Source organism: Conger conger, chromosome 9 (genome assembly GCF_963514075.1).
Source record: "Conger conger chromosome 9, fConCon1.1, whole genome shotgun sequence".
Lineage (NCBI taxonomy): Eukaryota > Metazoa > Chordata > Actinopteri > Anguilliformes > Congridae > Conger > Conger conger.
In genome coordinates this window covers 32,070,015-32,083,629 of record NC_083768.1, presented here as the reverse complement: position 1 = coordinate 32,083,629, position 13,615 = coordinate 32,070,015, and the positions used below count along the sequence as shown (strand labels likewise).

The 13,615-nt window shown below is 45.8% G+C and overlaps 1 protein-coding gene across 1 annotated transcript in view; it reads right to left on the bottom strand.

The window, feature by feature from the left end:
* LOC133137162 (piezo-type mechanosensitive ion channel component 2-like) overlaps nt 1-13,615 on the bottom strand; it is a 79,276-nt gene that overhangs the window by 3,953 nt on the left and 61,708 nt on the right. Inside the window, exons 34-47 of the mRNA XM_061255242.1 lie at nt 12,218-12,292; nt 11,359-11,525; nt 10,671-10,864; nt 9,662-9,835; nt 6,197-7,192; nt 5,374-5,632; nt 4,920-5,102; nt 4,331-4,589; nt 3,989-4,118; nt 3,582-3,729; nt 2,763-2,977; nt 2,272-2,430; nt 1,556-1,703; nt 10-198 (exon numbers count right to left, since the gene is read on the bottom strand). Coding sequence (XP_061111226.1) covers nt 10-198; nt 1,556-1,703; nt 2,272-2,430; nt 2,763-2,977; nt 3,582-3,729; nt 3,989-4,118; nt 4,331-4,589; nt 4,920-5,102; nt 5,374-5,632; nt 6,197-7,192; nt 9,662-9,835; nt 10,671-10,864; nt 11,359-11,525; nt 12,218-12,292 — 3,296 coding nt within the window. The remainder of the gene's footprint in view (nt 1-9; nt 199-1,555; nt 1,704-2,271; nt 2,431-2,762; nt 2,978-3,581; nt 3,730-3,988; nt 4,119-4,330; nt 4,590-4,919; nt 5,103-5,373; nt 5,633-6,196; nt 7,193-9,661; nt 9,836-10,670; nt 10,865-11,358; nt 11,526-12,217; nt 12,293-13,615) is intronic.

Below are 13,615 nucleotides of genomic sequence, written 5' to 3'. Positions count from 1 at the left end.
CCACATTACCTGTAAGCCACCCAGGGTAATGGTGACCGAAACGTCGAGGGGCTGGTTGACCACCCCGGCCACAGATTTGACCAGAGACATGAAGAGCAGGGGGAACCAGACGATGCAGATGAGCAGCATCACGATCATGCCCCCCATCCCGTACTTCACCACCTTCTTCTTCTTCTGCCCACGAGGCTGAGGATAACGCTGAGGGACCACCACCGCACAGAAAAGCCACGTGTTTTACTACCAAACCCACAGGCACTGACCGCTGCATTTACCGCCGCCATTACTCATGAGACATAACAAAACTAAGGGCTCAATGTGGTCCATGCATTAGGTTATTAAATTAAAGCCATTTGTCAGTGCAATAAGCACCTACATTTACAGTACTACATTACTGTGACTGCTTTTGGCCTCTTGGCCTCTTGGCCTGAAAAGGGCACTTCAGTGAACTGCTTTACATGCATAATGGATTTAGGCAGGAAATTACATTTCCGGATCGAGAGGCTTGCCATTTTGACGGCTACATTTGAACTGGTCACTGCTTTACACGATCAAAATGAGCTCATTTATTCCAGACAAATATTGAAGCAGTTTATTTGTATTATTTATTTTGGCAGGGAGAGTCCCACTGAGATCAAGTTCTCATTCACTGGGGAGCCCTGTTTGCAAATAATTAATGGAATTCACATTAACAGACTACATGATAATTCTGTCAGGTTCTGTGTTTCTGTAACTTTATTATTTTTCATATTCATGTCTGTTTTCCATTTACATTAATTATTAATTGCACTCAACCCTGCAATGTCTGTATCTTTTTGTTGTTTGAGCCCAAGTCACTTCCCTGTCTGCATGATTCACTATTCGGGTGTTAAATATTATTATATGACATATTAAAGTTGGCGTTAATTCCGCAAAGTGTTCGCACCTGTTCTCTTCTATCACTACATCCATTAAGTGCAATTGTCTACTCCCAAATCCAGAGCCGAGTTCTGCCCTTGTGTTCCCTACCCCGGTTCTAGTCTCCTCTTCTCCGTGCCTGGATATTCTGTTCTGTTCTGTTACACTCTGTTTTGGATTTCTGTATTTCTGTTTTATGACTCCTGCCTGGGTCTTTGGACACTGCTTATTGGATCACGTTCCAGTAACTCTGCCCTGTTTTGACTCACTACCCGGTTTTTGAACTTTGCATGATCATTGGATTACGCTCTGTCTGCCCCATCTGTCTACTTCATTAAACCTGCCATTTTTCTCATAACCCCTGATTCTGCTCTTGGTTCCTGACAAATCCACTCAGAAATGTATTTTTTCATTCTGCAGATGATAAAAAAAACTCCCACAGCAGAATGGGTGTGAAAAACACACAAAAACAGTGCTGCTAAAAGGCAAGGCCTTACTTCTGATGACAAAGTTCAGAGTGCTAGATGAGAATTGTACTGTAATGCAAAATCATGAAGTTTTTGGCAAGCAGTTTTTTTAAAATATTTTTTTTTAAAAGGTGCTTTGTAACCTCTGGAGAAAATAATTCTGCTGTATACAACACTATGGCAGTAATCCTCACCTTCTCTGATTCTCTCCAGCACTTGAGGATGAAGATGTGGGCATAGATGTCCTCCACACAGATCCAGCTGGAGAGGCTGAGCGTAGTGTCGGTCCACACCCAGTCCATCACCGCTCGCAGCTCTGTCAGGAAGGGCACCATGCGGAACCTGAAGAGTGTGGTGCACAGTCAGAGTCCATAATGCAGCAACTCCAATCTCGAATCCCACTCGAATGTCCAATTTGCAAACTATGTACAAGCATGCCCATATACCACCCTTGCACTCTGGTCCTCATGTTGACAAATGCCAATAACAGACTCCAAAGGCAATCAAAAGCCTAGAATCAAGACTAGATACTGAAAGCTTTATTATACCTGCACTAAAGAAGCGATTGAGTACACCTGACTAAACAGAAACAGCTAAGAAGCCAACTGTCAAATTACTTTTGGTGGGACTATATATGAAAAGGGACGTAATTCCTACACGGATCAACATGATACATTGATATGGATGTCAATACCCTGCAATTAATGGTAAACGGTTAATCTCAAATCTAATGTGCTGGAGTACAGAGGCAAAAGATCAGAAACTGTACCACTGTCCAAATACTTACAGACTGCACTGTATATATCCCTACTGACTATATGATGCAAGGCTAGACTTAAACACCCCGAATCACCACCCCAAACTGCTATCTCGCTACAGTAGTACAGAAAAGTCTCCTAAGCGCACTCACCCTTGGAAGAGGAAGAGATTTACGTAGTTGTAGCTCTTTGTGAGGAAGTTGCCGAGCACACGGGTGGGGTAGCCGCAGCGGATCTGATAGGCCGACAGTCCGAAGTAAATGCATTTCACAAAGTACCAGATCTGGGCCACCCTGTTCTGATTGAAACGCCTTGAGGCAAAGACATGGACACAGGTGAAGCCACACAATATCAGGATGTCTGGAGGCATCAGCAAGACCATTGATTTCTTCATGTATTATTTGCCTAGTACAGGAATATCTTAATCACAATTATCACATAATTCAATATTTAATATGCTATAAGAAGATGATATATATATATATATACTTTTTTTTATTCTATAGCTGCAGTTGGTAGAATTCCTTGTTGTCTAGTTGTAATTTGACAGGGCTGCCTATTGTTCTAAATGAATAAAATTATATTTTATTGTAATTCTATTCAGGCCAATGGCTCATGTCATAGGTAGGTACAGTGTTAGTACCTCTCTGTGACTCCTGGCAGGATGAAGAACATCCAGAAATGGATTCCAAAGACAAGGATGACCTGAAAAATGACCTTCCCCAAAACGGTCTTCCTGAGGTATAAGGCCCGGTCCACAACCATAGTGCCGAACTGGATCAGAACCATGACCAGAAAAGGCCCTGGCACCTGGTCCTCTGACAGGGAGCTAGTGATGTCAGCGGACCCTGAATTTTTCTGTTTGAAGGAAAGGAAAATAGGATATGGCTGTTTTTCTTTCAAACATTGTCTATCATGTTTCCTAAAGCTGAAATATACACTCACGGAGCACTTTATTGGGTATTTATTAGACTTATTTTTTTCAGCAGTCTTCTGCTGCTGCAGCCTATCCACTTAAGAGGGTTGATGTGTTGCATGTTTTTCGCATCATTCTCAGCAAACTCTAGAGACTGTTGTGCGTGAAAATTCCAGGAGATCATCAGTTTCTGAGACACTCAAACCACCCTGTCTGGCACCAACAATCATTCCACGGTCAAAGTTACTTAGATCACATTTCTTCCTCATTCTGACATTTGGTCTGAAAAACAGCTTGATCATGTCTGCATGCTTTTATGCATTTAGCTGCTGCCACATGATTGACTGATGAAATATTTGCATTACCAAGCTGGCGTACCGGTCTACCTAATAAAGTGCTCACTGAGTGTATCTGAGAAGCTAGTTTTAGTTACGCTTTTCTTTATTTGCCAGCAATCCATAAACATTTTTGCCTAATAAAAAGTCAACATGATTGGGTGAAGCATGCACACTGAGAAATGGAACAAAAAAAAGAGTTCCAAGATACCCCGAAAGCCCAAAAGCCGAATACAGTGATGATGAAGTCGACCGTGTCGGCAAGGAACATCAGAACATAGACGTCTGTTACAGCACTGTACTCGGGGTGAATCAGGTTGTAGAAGAACTGACGGATGGGGTGGTAGATCTCCAGGGTTCTGGAAAGAAGCACACGTGTGACTGAATAGGAAACTGGAATTACTCCTGCCAAGAATCACCATTGGCACAGTCAGTCAGATCATGGGGTACCTTCCCTAATGTACCCCAGTGTTTTAGTGGAGCTACATCGCAGAATCACCTGAATTAGCGACAGCCTTTAGCATGTGAAGCCCAGTCCTGAGGCACTGGCATTAGAATTAGAAATGTAGAAATGTATATACATCGCAGTGGAGCTACTGGCCTTCACTGGACACTCACTTCTTGATAATGAAGGCTTTGGCTTTGATCAGCTGCTCCTTCAGCTTTTCCAGGAGGAGCTCCTTGCGAGTCTTCCGGTGGATGCTCGGTATGCTGCCCCTCCTGCTGCTTGTCCTTGTGCTCGTGCTGTCTGTAGAAACCGTGATAACGGGTGCAACTGCTCAGCGGCTGGCCAATCATATACGCGCCAACATCCTGTCCTTATTCTGTTAGACCCGGTCTCATTCTCTCACTCGATGATGCAAATGACCGAACACCTCCCCTTTTGTTCAGCCTGAGAATAGACAGTTTTTTATGATAGCGTAACCATTGGAGCTCCCAGTGACCCCATCCCAAGCTCACCTCTGATGGAGCGGGATGAGCGCCGGGTGATGTGGGAGTTGGTTCCGGAGCTCTTGCGCCTCTGGTACGTACGGTGCTCGGGCACGCACACCTGCACCGACTCCAGCGAGGTTGCCAGGTTGATGGACTTGAGCGAGTGGACAGAGCCCCTCCCGTCTGGCGACGGTATGAGCGCCTGCGCCTCGTCCTCCGATTCGTCCTTGTGCAGCCCGTCCTTCTGCTCCTCGCTGGGGGCCTCCTCGTCCCACAGCCCATGGCACTGCCGGTCAGAGGGAGCAGGGAAGAGGAACACATTTTGAGAAGTCATTCTCTTGCAGCCAAACACAGAAGCAGTTTAAAGAAATGAACTGAATTAACTTAATGAATTGATTGGACATCTATACATTTATAAGATGAGACCACTCTGTGTTCAATGGCTCCAAGAGCATGGGTTTGAATCATCTTGGTACACATTGAAAAGGCCCTTCAAGTGCATCGCAAGTAAGGCGAAAATAAAAGAAAACCAAAAAGGCCTGAGAGTTCCAAGCAGTCATATGGTTACTGTGTAAAAGCAAGGAGCCTGACTGTGTTTATGCTTGTAGGTAGGCACCTTGAGGATGGATCTGTGGAAGAACAGGGCGAGGAGCTGCAGGAGGTCATAGAGCACGTAGCCATCCTTCTTCTCCACCCCGATGATGTTGGGGGGATGGTACGGCTTGGCCTGACTTATCTCAAGGTTCTTGTTGAACGGGAAGAAGCTGAACTGGAAAAAGTATTTGATGACAATGGTAACCTGTAAACAAAGAAGCACAAACACTAAGTCTACAGCTAAACACTGAGGCTTGAGTTAAACACTTATTCTGGAGTTTAACACTGAATCTGTAGTTAAACACTGAGTTTGGTGTTAAACACTGATTCTGGATATAAATCCTATTATACTAAGAGGTACACAATACTATTGAAATCATTCCACAGTATTCCTTAAATGCTAAACTGGGTTCAGATATGGTGACTATAGAGGTTTGGGGACTTGTTGGGCATTGCTGCTAGGTGCACCACAGTACCTCTGTGTAGACGATAGCGGTCATCCAGAAGCGCTTGCTGGGCCGAGGCACTGACAGCATAGCCCACAGGAAGATGAGCACAGGCAGGATTAGGGTTGCCAGGGAGGCAGAGATCATGTGGTTGAGGATGATGACCAGGTAGCAGACCATCTCGGAACGGGCCACCAGCATGTTGTAGATGGCATAGCAGAGCTGCATAAGCTGAGGCTGGGAGTTGAAGAACTTCTCAGAGTCCTCTAGCTCCTCGTCATAGAACATCCTGCGGGGAGACAGAGGAGGATGTAAGGCAGGGTGAGGAGGTGCAGAGGGGAGAAGGCTGAGGGGCCGTTAATAAAGGACATAATTTGTAGTGTCAGTGGCTTTAAACAAGGATATATCTGTGTAAATATGCTGTAATTTGCAGTGTCAGTGGTTTAAACAGGGATATAGCCATGTGTAATTATGCTATAATTTGCCGTGTCAGTGGCTTTAAACAGGGATATATCCGTGTGTAATTATGCTATAATTTGCCATGTCAGTGGCTTTAAGCAGGGATATATCCGTGTGTAATTTTCTGGGTCAGTGGCTTTAAACAGGGATATATCCGTGTGTAATTATGCTATAATTTGCCGTGTCAGTGGCTTTAAGCAGGGATATATCTGTGTGTAATTTGCTGGGTCAGTTGCTTTAAACAGGGATATATCTGTGTGTAATTATGTTATAATTTGCTGTGTCAGTGGCTTTGAACAGGGATATATCCATGTGTAATTTGAAGGGTCAGTGGCTTTAAACAGGGATATATCTGTGTGTAATTATGCTGTATTTCGCCGTGTCAGTGGCTCACTTGTTGAGCAGCAGTTCGCTGGCGGTCAGCTCCAGGGCTATGGACGGCAGCAGGGGCTCGTCCAAACCGTCCGACCGGCTGTCGGGGGTCATGATCATCAGCCGCTTCTCATCGTCTGTGTCGGAGCTGACGGACAGGCCGCCGGAGCTGGTGGAGAGGCGGTCGAAGCTGACGGCCTTGCTGTAGGAGGGCGGGACCTCGCCGTCCGTGGGGTAGGAGGCTGCCCCATCCGTATCCGGAGTGAGCTGAACCACGCACCCAACCGGGTCCGGTCCAGCATCATCTGCCTTGCCGTCCCCATCCCTGCCCTGGAAGCTATCCTCCGCTGTCTGCACCAACACCTCAGCCTCCGACTCAGACACACAGCCCTCCTCCCTGTCTCTCCATCTGTCCTCATCTGCCGTTTCATCCACCCTTTCTCTCCATTCTCCCTCATCCGCTGTTTCATCCACCCTTTCTCTCCATCTGTCCTCATCTGCCGTTTCATCTGCCCTTTCTCTCCATTCTCCCTCATCTGCCATTTCATCTGTCCTTTCTCTCAATCCGCCCTCAGCTGTTGTTTCCTCCGCCCTGTCTCTCCATCCTCCCTCATCTGTCATTTCATCTACCCTTTCTCTCCATCCGCCCTCATCTGTTGTTTCCTCTGTCCTTTCTTTCCATCCTCCCTCATCTGTCGTTTCATCCACCCTTTCACTCCATCCACCCTTATCTGTCATTTCCTCTGTCCTTTCTCTCCATTCTCGCTCATCTGTCGTTTCATCCACCCTTTCTCTCCATCTTCCCTCATCTGTCGTTTCCTCTGTCCTTTCTCTCCATTCTCCCTCATCTGTCGTTTCCTCTGCCCCGTCTCTCCATTCTCCCTCATCTGTCATTTCCTCTGCCCTTTCTCTGGGGGAGTGGGGCGCGTGCACCTCCTGGTCCTGCTCGTCCTCCACCTCCTCGATGGTGTCGGTGGTGCCCTGACGGGAGTACAGCATGATGGACTGTGTGGCCTCGCTGTGTGGGAAGAGCAGTAGTGCCCCCTGTCAGTTTCCCGCAGTTATAGCACCCAGCATCCTCCCGTCTTCCCCGATTAAACCTTTCAGTTATTTCAGGCAAAAGTGAAAGAGATCCTAGTTCAATCCTCTACCAAGGTATGGCTGATGCTCAATAACTGTGACTAGTTTAAATTATGGTTACCAGCTTTTTTGATAGGCCATCAGATGAACATACATTTTGATGTTTAATATCCTGCCATCACAAAAGCTGAAATATTTCTTCTACACTGAAGGATGGAGAATACCTTTATTTTGACTAAAGTGTGGACTGCATTCAATTTGCAGGCTTTCCACTGGGACCCCTAGCTCTCCAGGCACCAAGCTTCCCAAGGGCAAAAAGTAGTTGTTTTATCTGATAGGAGATATATTTACGTACGTGTATGTGGGTTTGTGTGCATCACTGTTTTATCTCTCATATGTTTAGTCCAGATGGATAAACTTGGCCCTTCCATAATCTTCCTCCCCTGCCATACCAGGGAGGAAATGGAGGCCATGTTCCCTATAATTCTCAGAACATGTATGTTAGATAAGATCTAACTGACACTGTAAGCTGATACCTGATTTAGAGCATGTTGATGTAGATCTAGAGAATGTTGCAGTTGGTTGCTGTGTGCTTATTCAGAATTCATGACATACCGTATGTTAAACATAGCCATATCATATAATTGACTTTGTTAAATTTCCCTATAAGTGAAAGCCTTAACCATGTAGAAATCAGATTTACAATTATCACTGTCCAAAAACATCAATAAAAACAGTTCTGTTTCATTCCCGCTGCCATACTGCATACTGTAACTGTACAGAAAACAGGGTTCATAAAGTAGCAGCACCATAGCTGCTCACTAGGAGGCAGTGTTTCACAGCTTAAACACTAAACAATTCCATCCCATCCTGAATCTGCTTCAACTGACACACATAGTTAAATATTTAAAATTAAGGTACAGTTAAGTAGAAATTTGGAAATGTAAAATAAAGGTGAAATCATAACCCTTTTTGTACAGCATGGAGATACTGCCTCCTCCTCCTTAACTATGTCACTTACGGTGTGTAGAGCATCTGACCCAGGACATACATTTGCAGGGTGAAAATCAACACATTTAAAAGGATATTTTTTTGTGTATAGTGGTGGTGGGGGGGATTTGAGACAGACACGTATGTGTATTGTGCACTTTGGCAACATGGCTTCTTGTTTTCTTTTTCTAATTAAGAGTTTCAAATTCATGCTTTGTGTCACCTTAGAGTAAAAAGCAGTTGGGAAAAAGAGAGCAGGAGGGTTAAATGACATTTCCACTCAGAGACACAGCAGATTAGGCAAGGAGGCACCAGAGTATAGGGGTGATAGAGCAGTAGAATGGTGGGAGGTGGTGAAATGATGAGTAATGGGGTGATGGAAGGTATGGAGATATGGGGCAATAAGGGTTATGGAGATGACTGGGTTATGGAGGCGACTGGGTTTTGGAGGTGACTGGGTTTTGGAGGTGACTGGGTTATGCAGGTGACTGAGTTTTGGAGGAGACTGGGTTATGGAGGTGACTGAGTTTTGGAGGAGACTGGGTTTTGGAAGTGACTGTCCTGATAATGGAACCACTGGGTTTTGGAGGAGACTGGGTTTTGGAGGTGACTGGGTTATGGAGATGACTGGGTCATGGAGGTGACTGGGTTTTGGAGGTGATTGGGTCATGGAGGTGACTGGGTTTTGGAGATGACTGGGTTTTGGAGGTGACTGGGTTTTGGAGGAGACTGGGTTATGGAGGAGACTGGGTTATGGAGGTGACTGGGTCATGGAGGTGACTGGGTCATGGAGGTGACTGGGTTTTGGAGATGACTGGGTCATGGAGGTGACTGGGTTTTGGAGGTGACATGGTTATGGAGGTGACAGGATTGAGAGACGGTGTTAATGGGAAGAGAGAGCAATGCCAGGTTGTGGAGGTGAGGATTGAGAGACGGGGTTAATGGGAAGAGAGTGCAGTGCCAGGTTGTGGAGGTGACAGGGTTGTGGAGGTGACAGGATTGAGAGACGGTGTTAAAGGGAAGAGAGTGCAGTGCCAGGTTGTGGAGGTGACAGGGTTGTGGAGGTGACAGGATTGAGAGACGGTGTTAAAGGGAAGAGAGTGCAGTGCCAGGTTGTGGAGGTGACAGGGTTGTGGAGGTGACAGGATGGAGAGACGGTGTTAATGGGAAGAGAGTGCAATGCCAGGTTGTGGAGGTGAGGATTGAGAGACGGTGTTAATGGGAAGAGAGTGCAGTGGCAGGTCATGGAGGTGAGGATGGAGAGACGGTGTTAATGGGAAGAGAGGGCAGTGCCAGGTCATGGAGGTGAGGGTTGAGAGACGGTGTTAATGGGAAGAGAGTGCAGTGCCAGGTTATGGAGGTGACAGGGTTATGGAGGTGAGGGTTGAGAGACGGTGTTAATGGCAGTGCCAGGCACCTGGACACAGCGCTGCTGCCGCTGTCGGTGGAGGCAGTGGACATGTCCAGGCTGTACATCTTGCGCAGTTTGGGCCGGGCGCGCTCGCTGGTTTTGGGAATGCTCTCAGACATCCCGTCCAGGTCGTCCAGTGTGGACTGACGGGAGAACAGCATGGTGGCTTCTGTGTAGTTGCTGCCGTCAGCACACAGTTAGATGCAGTGAGAGATGGACAGAGATGGACAGTGGTGTGAGTACATGATGACTACCCAAAGGGAATAATGCACAGGGCACAAGAGATGTACCTCTGAGCATTATTTTCTTCATAACGGTTCATCTTGGTAAAGACTGAACTTGAATTCAGATAGAATTTTATGATTTGAGCATGATCATTTGAATGGAAATATATTAATATAATATTTCACATATCATAATATATGATTTGTGTATAATAATTCAAATTGAACTATGCAATTTGAGTATAAGGAATCAAATGGTGAATAAATGGAAATAGTTCATTTGTGTGGACGCAGGTTTCATATCCTGTATTACTGAATACTAACTGAATATCTAAGAGAATGCATGGGCATTATGAATGAAATAGACAGATTGTTAAAACGGGAAGCAGATGGAAGATTAGAGTTATAGCAGAGTCAGTGGATGCTGTTATGACACTCTGCTGGCCTCCCACCCTGCAATAAAGAAGCCCTCCACTGCCAAGCATTTATGGCACAGAAACCAGCGCATGCCAGCTGAGTAAACAAAGCACGGACATAATAATATCTACTAATATTGTGAAAGAAGTGCAACAAACTGCATTATGAACCTAATAAAACAATACCCTAAAGGCATAGTGGCAAAATTCATGTATGTGACATATGACCAATTCTCTCCATCGGTTTCAAATATGAATTAGTTTTTGATTGACCGAGGCACGAACAAAGGGACACAGCGTATATCCCTGCAGAAGCCTGAACACCAGTCCTGCACAGGGCCTTCAGTGCTGCCAGGGAGCTGCAGGTGAGCACACCTGGACATGCTGTCCCGAGAGGCCATGGAGTCCTGGCTCTCCATCCTGTACCCGGCCCGTCTGTGCCGGGCCCTATGGGAGCCGGACGTGGAGTCTTCCTCGTCCAGCCGGTCCAGCCCCGATTCCCTGGACAGGTTCAGTCGCAGCTGCTTCTGGTAATAGACCTGGATGCTCTCCCGCGAGGGCACGTTACCCTGAGGCAGAGAATGCATGAATCTGAGGCCCTCTTTCCCTGGGAAGTCACCAGCACCACTCATTACACTACATGCAGCAGACCCATCCTCTTCTCTGACAGACTGCGATAGTGAGGTAAAATACAGTCCGTCCCTAAGTTCAAAACCGGAATGCAAGAACAATACTGGTTTGAAGGGCGGCCTGTAGCGTAGTGGTTAATGTATGTGGCTGGGACCCGCAAGGTCCGTGGTTCGATCCCCAGTGTAGCCACGATAAGACCCGCACAGCCGTTGGGCCCTTGAGCAAGGTCCTTAACCCTGCATTGCTCCAGGGGAGGACTGTCTCCTGCTTAGTCTAAATCAACTGCAAGTTGGATTTTTGGATAAAAGCGTCTGCCAAATGCCATTAATGTAATGTAATGTATTGGTTTGGAACTGGGTAACTGCGAGGGCTACATGTTTGAATCTTGGACGGGGCCCTGCATGGCATTGTCCCCCACATCCCTTCAGCGTACCTTTTTGACCTCGCGGGTGAGCATGCAGCGCTCAATGCGCAGCACGGTGGAGATGTCGATGTGTTCACGGCACATGGAGTTCAGCCAGACGGTCAGGCTCTCCAGCGTGGTCAGGAACAGGACCCAGGTGAACTTAATGATGTTGAAGACCCGCTTGATGATGTTGTCTGTGAGGAAGCACAGAGCACAGAGTCACTGGGTAACCAAACGCCTTTGTGTCCATGACCTGGGCTGACCCTGTGTGCTACTTCCGTAAAGCTCAACCGTAAACACGGTGCAGAACATTTAAAATTGTAATAACTACCGGTGCATTAAAAAGAGACCTATTTGTGCACAATTAATGATGTATAAATATTAACGGTTGCCATATGCAGCAATTTCCATCCATTTTTGGTCGTTTTTTATTTATTTATATATTCCATATTTCCACTAGAGTACTGAATGAAATTAAACAAATTCCAGTTGCCAAAACTGAAATCAATTAATGCACCACTGGTAACCCCAAAGAGAGCCATTAATGACAAATGGTGCACTCATTAAAGTAGCTTTTAACCACTCTATCACTTCTGTCAAAGCACACTGCAACACACATATTAGAACATTTCAGAATACAAATATTTGTGCACTTACAAGGATGTAAAACTTCACCATAATAGTGCTGTATTCTAAGTGCAATTAGAGTAGAAAAACTTGTGCTGTGCACTGTATGTGCACTCATAATAGAAATTAGTGCAGTACACTATAACTGAATTCAAAGTAGAAGTATTAGTGTTATACGGTATAATGGCACTCAAAATACAAATATTAGCACCGGACACTGAAAGTGCACTTTAAGAATAGATACAGGCCAACTCCAAACCTGGTTCATTCGATTTCTTTCCGTCCTCCGAGCCCTCTTCATCTTCCTGCTCCCCCACCTCTATAGCCACATGATCTGTGAAGGATTACAGTATGCAAATAAAGTGTACACACACACACAAGAAGGGTCATTCTACTACTAACAACAAACCCTATAACAGCATGTTAAATTACAGTTTTTCCGTTATGACACACAATAATACAAAAACCTTTACGAAGGATATAACAATCTGTCCGTAAAGTACTTAAACTCCTTGTCTACGTGCTCGGAGAGCAGCAGATCCTGGAGGGACAGGTCCTGGTCACCTGTAACTGTAATCCCTAACCACCAGCAGAACCTAGAGCAATGGGACAGGCTCTGGTCACCTGTAATCCCTAACCAACAGCAGAAACTAGAGGGACAGCAAAGGTCCTGGTCACCTGTAACTGTAATCCCTAACCACCAGCAGAACCTAGAGCGGTGGGACTGGCCCTGGTCACCTGTAACTGTAATCCCTAACCACCAGCAGAATCTAGAGGGACAGCACAGGCCCTGTGGTCTAACCACACTTAAATATGTAACACACTCACATTCATAAATGATTCAGTGTCACAACGGAGGTTTTAAAGTACTGTCCACTCAGCATGACAATCCCTCACATCAACCTTAAAGCACCCAGCTTTGCGGTGAGGTTAGCCTTGAGCCATTTCTCCCCTTTCTGATGGACTGATTGACCGCGTCCACCTCCAGAGCTGTCAATCAAAGACCGCTGTGCTCTGAGGGATCAAGGCCTTTACCGCATTGGGGACCAGGCGGTCTTAGTGCAGCTTCCAACAGACATCAGCGGGTCGTTAAGGTAGGCTCGTAATGCACACGAGCACATGGCTAACATGCTGACTAGCTGAGTCCAACGGAGACTGAAATACACTCAAACATTCAAAATGTGCAGGCCTTTGGGAAAAGCAACAAGCTAAAAAATATAAATAAAAATATACACTCACTGAGCACCTTATTAGTTATTTATTAGACTTATTGGTCTTCTGCTGCTGTAGCCTATCCAGATTTGATTCATTGTGTGTTCATAGATGCTCTTCTGTATACACTGTTGAAATGCATGGTTATTTGCATTACTGACACCTTCCTGTCAGCTTCAACCAGTCTGGTCCTTCTCCTCTGACCTCTTTCATTAATAATGTTTCTGCCCACAGAATTGCTGCTCACTGGATGTTTTCAGTTTTTTGCACCACTCTGCAAACTCTAGAGGCTGTTGTGTGTGAAAATCCCAGTTTCTGAGATACTCAAACCACCCTGTCTGGCACCAATAATCAATCCATGGTCACTAAAATCACATTTCTTCCCCATTCTGACATTTGGTCTGAACAACAGCTGAACCTCTTGACCATGTCTGCCTGCATTATT